Raw genomic sequence first — 13,954 nt, forward strand, 5'->3', positions numbered from 1 at the left:
GAGGTGCTAGTGAGAAGGGAGAGTGATGACCAAGAAGGCAGAAGAAATAGAAACATTCCTGATCCAGCGGGAGCAAGCACCTGATATTGTTGGGGGTGAACAACTAACAGGGGGAATGCTTGGGACTACAGAGTAGGAGAGGGCCACTTTGATCCAAGACTATGTGCCTCCAGTCTGTGATGCCTCCTGTGGGGGCAGGCCATGGGGAGGCACAGTGGCTGTCACTTCTAAACCTCTGGGCCCCCCACTCTACCCTGTACTGCCCCACTCCTGTTCCAGAGTTGGCCCAGAGCCATGACTTGCAGACTGCATGCTGCTTTACCATTGGCAGCTAGAGCGAAATCTCTGCAGTGTTCAGAGAAGGATGATTTGACAATATGTTAACGAGTTTTGTTTTTAAACAACCACAAACAAGGGCAGCCAGAGCCATTCAGTCTGGGCTGTGGAGGAAAAGCTCAGCCTGGCATAAGTGAGGAGGAGTTTTGGCAAGCAAAGATGAATCTAATCAGGGTAGACAGCCAAGCACTGTTTAAAAAAAAAAAAAAAAAAGTCGATGATATATCGAGAAAAAGAAGTCTCAGCATGTTAAAGTTATAAACTTCTTTAACAGAAAGCAGACTATATATCCCTTCCAAATTGCTGAAGGGATTTTTTTTTAAAGAAAACATAGATCTTACAGCAAAAGATAGAAAAAAAATAAGCAACAAGAAAGCATTAAATCGGGAAATGAAAAATAATATGGCAGAGGCGAGATCAAATATGTGTTTTAATAATAAATGTAACTGGATAAAATTCATCTTTTAAAAGAAGAGGATTCTGAATGGATCTTTACAAAAACTTCAGCTATTGCTCTCAAATGACAAACCTGGAACATTGTGACTCAAATATTAAAAGTGAAATAAGATATTAGGCAAATGAAAACAATGACAACAAAAAAACAGAGTGCTTTTGTTTGTTAATATTAAACAAGGTTGAATTCAAGGTAAAAAACTTGAGATAAAACAAGAGTGTCCCACCTATATTAAAAATATGACTATTATGACTATATTTGCTTGGGATTGCATAGCACTTATATAAAGTAAAAACCATTGTGGGGGGGGCAAGTGGCAACAGTGCAATAATGCAGGGAGATTTTGCCACACTCCTTTTTTTTTTTTTTTTTTTTTTTAAGGGAGCCCAAGGTGAGTGATGAGAAAGTAAGGGAGAACTTCACATTTTTAGATTTTTTTTTTTATTGATTTTTAGAGAGAGGGAAAGGAAGAGGGAGAGAGAAACATCAGTGTGAGAGTGGAACATCGATTGGCTGCCTCCTAGTGGGGATGGAGCTCACAACCTGGGCATGGGCCCTGACAGGGAATTGAACCAGCAACCTTTCAATGCTCAACCAACTGAGCCATACGGGCCAAGGCTCCTTTCAGTTCTCTTTTTTTAATTTTTTAAAATTGATTTTAGAGAGAGAGAAAGAGAAAGAGAGAGAAAAATATCAATATGTTGTTCCACTTAATTTGTGCATCCGTCGGTTGATTCCTGTACGTGCCCTGACCCACAACCTTGACGTATCAGGATGACGGGAGGGTTAGCTGTATGTGGTCCCGTGTTTCCTAAACTTCACAGCTACAAACTGTCTTTACCATCATTTATTTAAGGTTTTCCTTTAGATCAACTCATTGTTTTTGTTTGGTTAAATACATTTATTATAAAGGGAAACTTGTAATGATGATTGCAATTGGAAACCAACATTATTTCCTATGAAAAGTAGGTAACCACATAGAGGAGAGTAAAAACAAAAGACTTTTATGTTGTTTCCCGCAGAAGGCTGTGAGCTGAGCCTGACACCCTTCCTCCTTGTTAAAATGGGAGATCAGCCGGTTCTGGAAAGGTCTTTCAGGTGCCCGAGCACAGAGCTGAGACTTGCCCTTTAACATAAAGGAAGAGGCATTCCCGCCACGCATTCTGCTCCGTTGTCCACTCACCACGTCAGATCGTTTCCTGGCCCGCCGGTGGCACACAGGCTCCTCGGAGAGCACGCTGGCGTGTGCACCGCTGACCGTGGAGTCCCCTCCCCTAGCGTCTCACCTCTGCCCACCCCCCCGCCCTCCTGGGTGCAGTTATTGTGAGAGTTAATGCCTCATGCGGGGTGGGACTGGCCATGGTCGGGAGGTCATGTCCCCTTGTCCAACCTGGTCTGCAGGCCTTTGAGGACATCTACCTGGAGGAGCGGAGGACCGTCAAGGTTCTGCTCGAATACGCCGACAAGATGTTCACCTACGTCTTCGTGCTGGAGATGCTGCTCAAGTGGGTGGCCTACGGGTTCAAGAAGTACTTCACCAACGCCTGGTGCTGGCTCGACTTCCTCATCGTGGGCGTGAGTGTGGTCCTGGGGGACGAGGGGAGGGGGCGCCATTGCCGGTGCGAGCAGGAGCTGAGACGGAGCCGGAGGGACAGAGTGACAGGCCGCCGGGAGTCCGGCTAAAGTGGAGACACTCGGCTGTGCCCTGGGGCAGGCAGAGGGGAAGGAGGCCAGAGTCTGGGGTCACGGGGAGAGACCTGGGCCCTGCCGTCAGAACCCCCAATTTGGGGGGGACAGAGGAGCAGAGGGAGACCTAGGTCTTGTCCTCAGGAGCCCCCTGGCTTCTGGGGGAGACTAGAGCCATCGTATGAAATGGTGAAGAGCAGTTCAGGCAGGGGTGTGAGCCAGGGCAGGGGTGGGGCTCACCCTCGCAGCATGGCTGGAAGTGGGGAGCAGACGAGCCTGTACTGTGCGGAGATCACGGCCTGTTGTGAATGTCTGTCAGCCCACTAGACACAGGGCCATCTGCACAGGGGACAGTGATCCAAAGGCCACGGGGACAGGGTTGGTGAGGAGGTGCTGGGCAGGCAGGAGAGGTCCTCCTGGCTCAGGAAGATGGTACCCCCTGGGGAGGAAGAAAGGGGGGTGGAGTCACCTGTGAGCAGGAAGAAAGCCATGAACACTGGCCCAGGGGTTCTGGGTGGCTGCCCTGGAGGATCGGGTAGCTGGCAGGGTGTGCCTGCCCAGGCTGTGTCCAGGAAGGGCCTGGGGCAAGAGGTTCACACATCCTCTGAGAAGAGTGAGAGGCCCTGCCCCACAACTACTCAGGCCCAGGGCACTGCTGGGTGCCACGCAGGGTCCGAGGGGGAGAGTCCCAAGATTGCACAGTCAGCCCGTGGAGAAGGAAACCGGGGCTCACAGCGGGGAGAGGCCTTGCCCAAGATCAGGCAGAAGGAAGTGAGTGTTGGAATCCAGCTTTCCTGGCATTGGCCATGCTGCCCCCATCCCCCAGCCCCACACCTCGTGGGAAAGGGGGTCTTCAGGCCTCAGGGTCTGGAGAAGGATATTTTCAGGATCAATTAATGCATTTTTTCCGTATTGAGCATCTATGAGCAAGAGCTATGGTAGGTGCTGGGGATCTGAGGGAACAAAAAGACAAAAACCCTGCCAGTGCAGAGGATCAGTAAACCTACTAAGTTAGCCAGTTTTATATTGTCAGAAGGTAATGTGTACCATGAAGATAAAGGAAGTGAGGGGGGGTTAAGGCCAGGGCACAGGGGGAGGAGAGGTGTAGAGCACAGCTTTAAACAGGCTGGCAGGAGTGGGCCCACTGAGGAGACGTTTGAGCAGGTTTGAAAGAAGTTGAAGTGAGCCAGGCAGATGTCTGCAGAACATTCCAAGCAGATGTCGGAATGGCAGTGCCAAGGTCCTGTGGTCAGTGCGTGCCAGGCACACTTGAGGAATGACAGGAAGGCCAGAGCAGCTGGAACAGTGAGTCGGGGAAGCAAGTGCAAGAGATGAGACCAGATGTGTGGGGCAGAAAGGTGCAGCCTTTGGAAAACAGGGGCTTTTATTAGAATGAAATGGGGAGACACTGCAGAGCTTTGAACAGAAGAGTGACATGAACTGAGTCATGTTATTAAAAGATCACTCTGTGGGGTGGTGGGGGAGGGGGCCCGAGTGGAAGGAGGGAGAAGAGTTGGGAGGCCGTGGCAGTAATCCAGGGGAGAGGTGACGGTGGCCTGGCCACGATGGTGGCAGTGAAAGTGGTGAGAAATATCTGAACTTCTGATGTATTTTGAAGACAGAGCCAACAGGAAATCCTGATGGGTTGGAAGTAAGGTGTGAGACACAGAGAGGAGGCAGGGATGACGCCAAGACTGTGGCCTGAGCAGCTGGAAGGATGGAGTTGCCATCAACCGAGTTGGGGAGACTATGGGTGGGGCAGCTGGGGCTAGAACAGACGTCAGAGGTGGCCTGCTGGGAATTAGGCAGACCAACTGGCCTGGGGGCTCTGCCCTCAGGAGGCCATCCCTGGGAGATGCACCTCTGCCTCTCCAGGAATGGGGACCCGAAGCTGGGCATCCTCAAGGGATGCCCCCTCTGCCCAGCCCCCTCCCACCAGGTGTTCCAAGCCTGGGAGGAGGCTGTGGCAGCCAGGCCCTTGGCCATGGCTCCTCACCACCCCCAGGCTGCCCTGAATGCCAAGGTCCTATTACTCATGATGGCATCCGAGGGCCATTTCCAAGCTCTGTTCCCAGGCCAGCAGTGAAGTAAGAGGGACTGATGCCCATGGAGCTTTGGAAGGATGAAGTCCACGGGAAGGAAATGCCATAGTGGGGCGGGGCGGAGGGGACAGATTGCTGAGGCTCTCCTTGCCCCAGAATCTCCACCTAAGCCTCCCTTCTTTGAAGACGTCAGAATGTCTCAAAGTCTGACTTTGGGGAAGTGCCCCAGAGGAGTCTGTCTGCTCATACTCAACCCAGGACAGTCCTTCCTTCACCAAAAGAGGCCCAAGAATTTGACTTCAAGGAAAACACATGGGAACCAGGCTTTGTGTCCCTGCTCCTCCACGCCAGCAGGTAGCTTTGGAGGCTCTCAGTAAAGGTGTATCTCAGCCAGGACACACTTGGGCTTGCCCCCAGTCTCTGGGGCCCCAGGAAGGCTGGCCCGTGCCTGTGAAGACGAGCCAGTCGGGAATAATCAAGACTGGACACGGGGAAGGCCTGCTGGCCCCCTCACCCCAGCCCTGTTCTGGGTGGGCCAGGAGCTCTTCCACCTGCCTGTCTCTAGAGCTATCTCCGCGTCTCCCACCTTGCCTCCCACAGGTCTCACTGATCAGTCTGGTGGCCAACACCCTGGGTTTTTCTGAGATGGGCCCCATCAAGTCGCTGCGGACGTTGCGGGCACTCCGACCCCTGCGAGCCCTGTCACGATTTGAGGGCATGAGGGTAAGAGGAGTGGCTGACATCCCAGGACACACTTTAGGGGAGAAATACCCCCCACACCGTAGCAGCGACCTGCAAATAAACCAGAAACTTAGCTCAGAGAACATGTCCCCTGAAGCCCATTCCCATCAGTCTCTGGCATATTCAGCCACCCTGTTGAAAACTAAGTTTCAAGGTCATGGATTCAGGCAGGGCCAAGAAGGGAAGGGCAGGTGCTCTGGAGTTGCAACAGACTTTAGGGTGCAAAGAGAAAGGTGTGTGCTCTCCCACTGTCCCCTCACCTAGGCTTCCAGCTGTGGGTTGCTCTTCCTTGGGGACAGGAAGTGTTCTGCGCCTCCCTCCCCCGCAGGGACCTATGGCCAGGGAGTTCAGCAGGTTGGAGATGGCGGTGTCTTGAAAAGGTCATATTCTCTGGGCACCCCCAGGAGCTGAGTCTCTCCTCTGTCCTCTTGAGGTTGTGGTCAACGCCCTGGTGGGCGCCATCCCGTCCATCATGAACGTCCTCCTCGTCTGCCTCATCTTCTGGCTCATCTTCAGCATCATGGGCGTGAACCTCTTTGCGGGGAAGTTTGGGAGGTGTATCAACCAGACTGAGGGGGACCTGCCTTTAAACTACACCATCGTGAACAACAAGAGTAACTGTGAGTCTCTAAACATGACCGGCGAACTGTACTGGACCAAGGTGAAAGTCAACTTTGACAACGTGGGAGCTGGGTACCTGGCCCTGCTGCAGGTGGTGAGTCTCAGAAAGGAGGGACTCCCTTCCTCCCACTGGTTCTCTAGCAACAGGCGCCTTCACCCTCGGTGTGGGCAGGAGGGGGACAGTGAGGCCACTCTGAATCCTCACAGTCGGATCACATTGCCCAAAGGAGGCCAAGGTTCTCCAGACTTCTTGGCTCCATGAGAAGTCCCCAGATTTTTCTTTCCAGAGCAGATGCCACATTCTCCAAAGTCCACGGCATGGGGTTCAGCACTGAGGCAGAACTAACTGCCCAGCCAGCAGCCAGGTTGACCTCCTCACACGGTCGGTTTTGGCAGTGCGATGGCACAGCTTAAAAATGAAGGACCATTGACGCCCAGGGCTGAACTGTTAGCAAAACGGTGGCTCTCGCCATCCCTCTGTTACAAAAAGTAGTGAAATTTTCTATATTGTTTAAAATAATAGATTTACTTCCATCTCCAATGGGCAAGATGCATGATGTTTAAACACAGCTCTACTCAGTCTTTCCAAAGTTTTCATTGATTTGTGAGGATGGTAGCTTTAGTGAATATAACACAGGCCATTAAATTAAACTACGAATGTCCTTAACAACAGAAATGCAGACAGAACCATAACTCATGAAGCTGCAGCTGGCTTTTCTTGCTATCCCAATCTTAAGCTCAGACATGTGTCTCTAATCCCCAAAGCAAAAGAAAACTTAGTGGGACTCCTACCTGAAAACAAAGCATGTCTACTCACACTTCCACCCACCCCTTAAGTCCAAGTGGTAGCTTTCTCCAAAGACTCCCCTGGAACCCCTCAAGGAGAAGATTAGAGCTGAATCCAGAGAGCCTCCGATCCCTGTGACCATCCCTCTGAATGTCAGAATTGAGAACTGTCTATAGGCAGAACCACGCAGCAGCTGGCAAGAATTTAGTCCCAGGCATCTCCTAACCTTGTGTGGTCCTCAGCGGTTTCCAAAGCATTTCCAGGCCTCCCTGGACAGGTGAGGGCCTCTTGGGATAAGGAGCTGAAATAGCCTGCCTTCTGTGGAGCGGCCTCAGTTTCCCCATCTGCCCTGCCTGCCACATGAAAACTCTCAGACATGCACCCTTCGTGTGGACAAGCTTGAACCCTGAAAGGAGGCTTGGGGCAGAATTGCATTTTGCCAAGGACACAAGTGAGACCCACTGTGCAGTTGGCCTCACCACCAAGCCCATCTTTTAGACGCTTTCTGACTTCACAGCAGCCCAGACTGGGGCAGATGGTGCAGCCAGCACCAGGGCCCTGTCTCATTGCCATGGGTGCTCGAGCCAAATATTTTGCAATCTATTATGAAAAATTACATTTTGTAAACTTATAATTAACTAAATGATATTAAAACAAAATGAACACTCACCATTACCATGTAGTATCATCTGTGCTCTTGGAGTTAATACATCTATTATATCCATACAGTGGAAATTTTATAATGCGATGTTCCTGTGCATCTCTCCCCAACTCTGTGTGCTCAGTAACTGCACATCAGCAACTTGAAATCAGCCTCGGTGGGAGAATTTATGCAGGGAGATTGGCAAACCCAACAATCGGTGCTTTTTTTTCTTTCTGGAAAGTCATTTGTTCACCATTTACCCACACACCACTGGCAAAGGCCCCCTCTTAAGTACAAGGGAAGGTTGGGATTTTTTAGGGATCCTTTGAAAGGCTATGGAGCAGAAGCCACAAAGTTCTCTGAGGTGCATGACAGAGGGGACCAGATCAGCACTGGGTCCACCCTAAGTCAGAACAGAAAGCCCAAGCCTCACCTGTCTCTCCCTGACACCTGCTGTAGGACTCTGTGGTGTTTTAGAATCTGAAATGAATGTGGATCTGATTGAAGGGTCAACCTCCCTCAGGCCTCATCTGTCTCTTAGCCAACATCGAGAAGCTTACTCTCCCCACTGCATGGCCTCCTTGGGGTGTCTGCTCGACTGGCTTCCCCTCCACCCCCAGCACTGAACAAGAAGGCCTTTGCCTGACCACCTAGCCATTTGGACACTGCTGTAGGGGTGGGATGGGCTGCTAGCTTCTTGCAGGAAGCTACTTCCTGACCTTACCTCTCCAGACAGGAGCCCTAGTAGCTCAGTTGATGCAGAGTTAAATGATCTTACTCCTGTCTTTTCCTTTCAGGCAACATTTAAAGGCTGGATGGACATTATGTATGCGGCTGTGGACTCCAGAGGGGTAGGTTGGCCTCTCCCACCAAGTCGGGCACTTAAGGGCTGACCCTGGAGCAATGGTCTCCCGAGGAGTCCCAAAATTCTCAAATATCTTTCAAATTGAATTCACTGTAGTTTACCGGAGTCTTAAAGTCTTACCCCAAGAAGATGGGGTGGAAGCAACAGAGATGCAGATCAAGCTTCTGCTTTGGCCTTATACACCTTCCATTCACACTAACAGTTCACAGGAAACTAAGAGATGCCCCACATTCTCAAACCTCCCGGTGGCCCGGGCACAGAAGCCATGCCATGACACTGTGCCAGCCTGAGCCCAGCATGCCCACTGTCCTCACCTGCCACCGTCCGCTTCTCACCCCCACCCCCCCCACCCCCACCTGTGCTGGTGACCGTCCTCAGGATACCCCCTCTCTTCCAAAGAATGGCACCCCCCAGCCGGCCCGCTCCCACCTGATCCCCTGTCCGCTTTCTCCCCCACAGTATGAAGAGCAGCCCCAGTGGGAATACAGCCTCTACATGTACATCTACTTCGTCGTGTTCATCATCTTCGGGTCCTTCTTCACTCTGAACCTTTTCATTGGTGTCATCATTGACAACTTCAACCAGCAGAAGAAAAAGATACGTGGAGTGCAGGCTCCCCCTGGGCTGGCTGGGCTGGGTGCCAAGGGTTCGGGCTCCCGGCCCCGTTTTGGCTTTCCACTGAGGATGGTCCTCTGCTTGCTCCTGCCGGGTGGAGTGGGGTCACATGCCCAGGCCTACAAAATGCACCAAGGGACCCCACACCTGCCCTGCCCTAGTCTACCTGAGAGATGAGGCTCCTGAGAGAAGCTGGGTGAAGATGGGGACTCGTCACCTGGTCCATGACAGGGACAATGGGTGGGGCCTATGCAGAGGGTCAAGGTCTTTCTGGAACTCCATCAGAGAGGCCATGATTGATTTGCAGGTCAACCAGGCGAACAGAGAGAACCTCCAGCCTGGCTGCATTGGGCAGGGGAGAGAGTGGGCGTGGGGACAGGATTTGCAGGTCACAAAACCAGAGAGATCTCAAGATGAGTGGGGACAGGGGCCCTGGAAAAGCAGATTTGAGGAGGAGTCTGTGGTGCAGGATAGAGACATACTTTAGTGGGACAGGAAGTGAGGAGGAGGCCGGCCCTGGTGCCCTCATTATTGAAGCAAGATCCCTGTGCCGTCCATGCCTCTGAGCACCCCAAAATGAGTCTGGTGCCTGTCTCTCTGCACTTAGGGGGCCAGGACATCTTCATGACAGAGGAGCAGAAGAAATACTACAACGCCATGAAGAAGCTGGGCTCCAAGAAGCCCCAGAAGCCCATCCCAAGGCCTCTGGTGAGCCCGGCTCCCAACTCAGCTAGAGTGGGAAGAATCTGCTGGGGGGACAGCCTGGGAAGCCCTCACACCACATGACGAACTATCATGGCCTCTTTACGGTCTTTGGGCCCAGCCTGGGGCCCTCGGCCAGTCCAGGGAAGGAGGGGCACTCTCAGGAGCCTGACCACACACAGAGGTCTCAGTCTCAGAGAGATAGGAAGGAAGACATGAGAAGGCTGCAGCAACCAGGGAGCACTCTCTTCCCGCAGAAACCCATCTGCCTCTGAGCGAGCCCCTCCTCCCCTGCAAGGGCTCAGGCTCTCTCCAGGGAGAGCAGGGCCGTCTCCACAGCCCCCACCCGCATTCATTGCCTCAGCCTTGCAACCCCTGAACGGCAGAGTCCCCTGGTGTGTGGGTCCAGGAGAAGTCCTCTGCCAAGCTGACTCCATTGCCTGATCAGTCCATTCTCCAAAAAAATGTATGTTGGAGCAGAAAGGGGGGTGGTACTCAAAGTAAGTAGGGGACATAATCTAAACCACTGGCTGGTACGTGGCAGCCCAAGTTTTTTAATCCAATTCATCAATTTCATCTGATTCTTTCTTTCACCTTTCTCTGTTCTTTCTCCATTCTCTGTTCTGTGTGTGTGTGTGTGTGTGTGTGTGTGTGAGAGAGAGAGAGAGAGAGAGAGAGAGAGAGAGAGCGAGCTGGGGTGACTTACAATTAAAGACACATATATAGTTAGTAGAGTAAATAAAATTGATTCCCTAAAACGAGTAGAGAAAATGTACTAACCTAGGGCTAATATGGTTACTAGGATTGAACTTTAAATTTGACCTTGAGCCTTCAGACAGTGGGAACAAAAAGAAAAGCACAATGAACATCTACTAAGGAAACTCAGAGTAGGAGAAATCGCTTCCTGAAGATCCATCAGAGGAGACCTTAGGGAAAAGGGAGCCTTGGGGCTGGGCCTTGAAGCCCAGGTAGCACTTTAGCAGGCGAGCCAGGCTGTTTCCGAGCTCCTGACTTCCTCTCACTGTGACAGCTGGTGGGGTGTTGGCCTCACAGGACAGTAAATGAAGCGGGTGATCTGGCAGGGAGTCAGCAGTGGTGGGAGGGGGCCTGCTAGCCTGCTGAGGTCCCTGCTGAGCCCATCCTTTGCCCCTCCTTTCAGAACAAGTACCAGGGCTTCATATTTGACATCGTGACCAAGCAGGCCTTTGACGTCACCATCATGTTTCTCATCTGCCTGAACATGGTGACCATGATGGTGGAGACGGACGACCAGAGCCCTGAGAAGGTCAACATCTTGGGCAAGATCAACCTGCTCTTCGTAGGCATCTTCACAGGCGAGTGTATCATCAAGATGGCTGCGCTGCGGCACTATTACTTCACCAACAGCTGGAACATCTTCGACTTCGTGGTTGTCATCCTCTCCATCGTGGGTAGGTGTACAAGTTGTCTGGAGAGAGGTGCCCTCCCCAGGCCAGGCCTCTCCCCCGGCCCCTGGGCCTCAGGACTCAGGCTCCGCCATTCTTCCCTCTCTGCATTCCTCACCTCTCCCCCGTCACATTCACACAAACACACACTTAAGCTCTTGACCTTGCCCCACGGACCTCTGCCTTGGAGTGACCGGCTTTCATCTTCCGCGGTGGACAGCCCCTGCCGTGGGTGAACTCAGAGGGAAAGGCGGGGGCCGCTGCAGCTGCGGCGACAGGCAGATGGTTGGAAGCTGGGAGTCGGGTCAGAAAATGCCCAGGGAGGCCCCAGGCAGGGGTGAGGGCTAGAGTGTGCCTGGTGGGACTAAATGGGCAGGACATCAGCAGCGGGAACGGAGCTGTTGGCGGGCAGTCTCTGAGGCTCCTGGAGGTGCAGCGTGTACCTCGGAACACCTCCTGGTCCCTGTGCTTGGCCAAACCAGAGGGCCACGCTTAACAACAGGTCAGCGTGGAGCCAGAGTGTCTGAGTCAAATCCCAGCTTCGCACTGACTAGGTGGCCACTTGGGTAAGTTACCTCACCCCTGTTTCCTCTCCTGGAAATGAAGATGATGGTATCAGCTCACTTCCTAGAGTGACTAGAAGGGCTTAATGTAGATACAAAGTGCTCAGCTCAGTGTCTGGTTGACAGTAAATACTGGACTCATGTCAGCCAGTGACATCATTATTATATGAGGACTCTGGAACGATCACTTGGGCCAATATGAGGCAAGTTAATTTCACTCTTTCTCCTAATAGTTATATCTGTGCTCCGTAAAAATCCCAACCCAGAGTAGTCAATAGAGACCAAGGGGTGGGTAAACCCTGCAAGCTAACAGAGTTGAGAGGGTAATAGGAACCATCTCAGGAGGCTGAGATGCACCTGGCACAGTGTGGCACGTGTGGCATGGCACAGCGTGGCATGGGGGAGAGTGCTGACTCCCGGGCCAGTGCTTTTTGCACGCAGTGTGCATGTGAGTCATCTGTGCTTGTGCAAATGCAGTGGGTCTGGAAAGGAGCTAAGATTCAGCATTTCTGATTAGTGCCCAGGAGATCCCAAGGCTGCCTGTCCTCAGACCACACTTTGAGTAGAAGGCCTGAGTTCTGGTCCAAGTTAGGGACCAAAATGCTGAGCAAGTCCCCTCAGGCCTCAGAGCCCACGATCTAGAAGATGGGCCTAGTACAGCTCTTCTGTGCACTGTTCTCAGAAGACTAAGGAACAAAGGGGCAGAGAAGGCACTTTGCAAAGAACATGGGTCCTCATTTTCTGGATCCTATGCAGAAATGGAGATTCGGAGAGGCAGGGGGAGCAGGGCCTTGCAGTTAAGCCAGTCGGGCCTCCAGTTCCCGGCTCCTTGCTGTACAGACCCCATGCAGCAAGGCTGGGCTGGAGAGACCGAGCTGCCATGGGTGGCCACAGCCTCTGCTGTTTCCCATAGGCACCGTGCTCTCGGACATCATCCAGAAGTACTTCTTCTCCCCTACGCTCTTCCGAGTCATCCGCCTGGCCCGCATCGGCCGCATCCTCAGGCTGATTCGCGGGGCCAAGGGGATCCGCACGCTGCTCTTCGCCCTCATGATGTCCCTGCCCGCCCTCTTCAACATCGGGCTGCTGCTCTTCCTTGTCATGTTCATCTACTCCATCTTTGGCATGGCCAACTTCGCCTACGTCAAGTGGGAGGCTGGCATCGACGACATGTTCAACTTCCAGACCTTCGCCAACAGCATGCTGTGCCTCTTCCAGATCACCACGTCGGCTGGCTGGGATGGTCTCCTCAGCCCCATCCTCAACACGGGGCCCCCCTACTGTGACCCCAACCTGCCCAACAGCAATGGCTCCCGGGGGAACTGCGGGAGCCCAGCCGTGGGCATCCTCTTCTTCACCACCTACATCATCATCTCCTTCCTCATCGTGGTCAACATGTACATCGCCATCATCCTGGAGAACTTCAGCGTGGCCACGGAGGAGAGCACCGAGCCCCTGAGCGAGGACGACTTTGACATGTTCTATGAGATCTGGGAGAAGTTCGACCCGGAGGCCACCCAGTTCATTGAGTATTTGGCGCTGTCCGACTTCGCCGACGCCCTGTCTGAGCCGCTGCGGATTGCCAAGCCCAACCAGATAAGCCTCATCAACATGGACCTGCCCATGGTGAGCGGGGACCGTATCCACTGCATGGACATTCTCTTCGCCTTCACCAAGAGGGTCCTGGGTGAGTCCGGGGAGATGGACGCCCTGAAGATCCAGATGGAAGAGAAGTTCATGGCGGCCAACCCGTCCAAGATCTCCTACGAGCCCATCACCACCACGCTGCGGCGCAAGCACGAGGAGGTGTCGGCCACCGTGATCCAGCGCGCCTTCCGCAGGCACCTGCTGCAGCGCTCCGTGAGGCACGCGTCCTTCCTCTTCCGCCAGCGGGGCAGCAGCGGCCTGTCCGGGGAGGCCGCCCCCGAGCAAGAGGGCCTCATCGCCTGCAAGATGAACGAGAGCTTCTCCCCGCGCCCCGGCCCGCCCTCCAGCTCCTCCATCTCCTCCACGTCCTTCCCGCCTTCCTACGACAGCGTCACCAGGGCCACCAGCGATAACCTCCAGGTGCGGGTGTCTGACTACAGCCGCAGCGAAGATCTCCCGGACTTCCTCACGTCCCCCGACAGGGACCGAGAGTCTATTGTGTGAGCCTCGCCCCCACTGGCCGGGACACCACGAAAGGCGGCCTGTTGCCTCGAGGCAAACCCAAGCGCAGCCACAAGCCAGCGTCCGCTGGGTCTTCCTTGCTTTGGGCTCAGGAGTGAGATGAGCCTCAGCCCCGTGGATCAGTAAGGCAGAGCTCTGTGGCACCCATGTGGCTGGGCGGGCGCAGTTGGCCAAACTGGCCACTCGAGACAGCCTGTCCCTGGAGGCCCCACGCATACCAGTGGCCTGGTCTGGTCAGGCAACACCCTGGGGCTCTGAAAAGCAACTCCACCCCAGCTGCTGCAGCAAAAGAGAAGAATCGAGACT

The 13,954-nt window shown here is 53.4% G+C and overlaps 1 protein-coding gene across 9 annotated transcripts in view; it reads left to right on the top strand.

The window, feature by feature from the left end:
* Nucleotides 1–13,723, top strand: part of SCN5A (sodium voltage-gated channel alpha subunit 5) — a 62,208-nt gene extending 48,485 nt beyond the window's left edge. For 5 of the 9 annotated variants that reach the window (XM_087824600.1, XM_087824601.1, XM_087824609.1 and 2 more), the window contains 8 exons: nt 2,192–2,365; nt 5,119–5,241; nt 5,693–5,974; nt 8,108–8,161; nt 8,635–8,772; nt 9,394–9,498; nt 10,652–10,922; nt 12,393–13,723. In XM_087824600.1, the coding sequence (XP_087680726.1) occupies nt 2,192–2,365; nt 5,119–5,241; nt 5,693–5,974; nt 8,108–8,161; nt 8,635–8,772; nt 9,394–9,498; nt 10,652–10,922; nt 12,393–13,630 (2,385 nt within the window). In that variant the 3' untranslated portion in view covers nt 13,631–13,723. Of the gene's footprint in view, nt 1–2,191; nt 2,366–5,118; nt 5,242–5,692; nt 5,975–8,107; nt 8,162–8,634; nt 8,777–9,393; nt 9,499–10,651; nt 10,923–12,392 lie in introns of all 9 variants that reach the window. The other 4 variants (XM_087824605.1, XM_087824607.1, XM_087824608.1 and 1 more) reach the window with 3 other exon arrangements.
* The last annotated feature ends 231 nt before the right edge of the window (nt 13,724–13,954 follow it).

This window comes from Miniopterus natalensis, chromosome 15 (genome assembly GCF_054644295.1).
Source record: "Miniopterus natalensis isolate mMinNat1 chromosome 15, mMinNat1.hap1, whole genome shotgun sequence".
NCBI lineage: Eukaryota > Metazoa > Chordata > Mammalia > Chiroptera > Miniopteridae > Miniopterus > Miniopterus natalensis.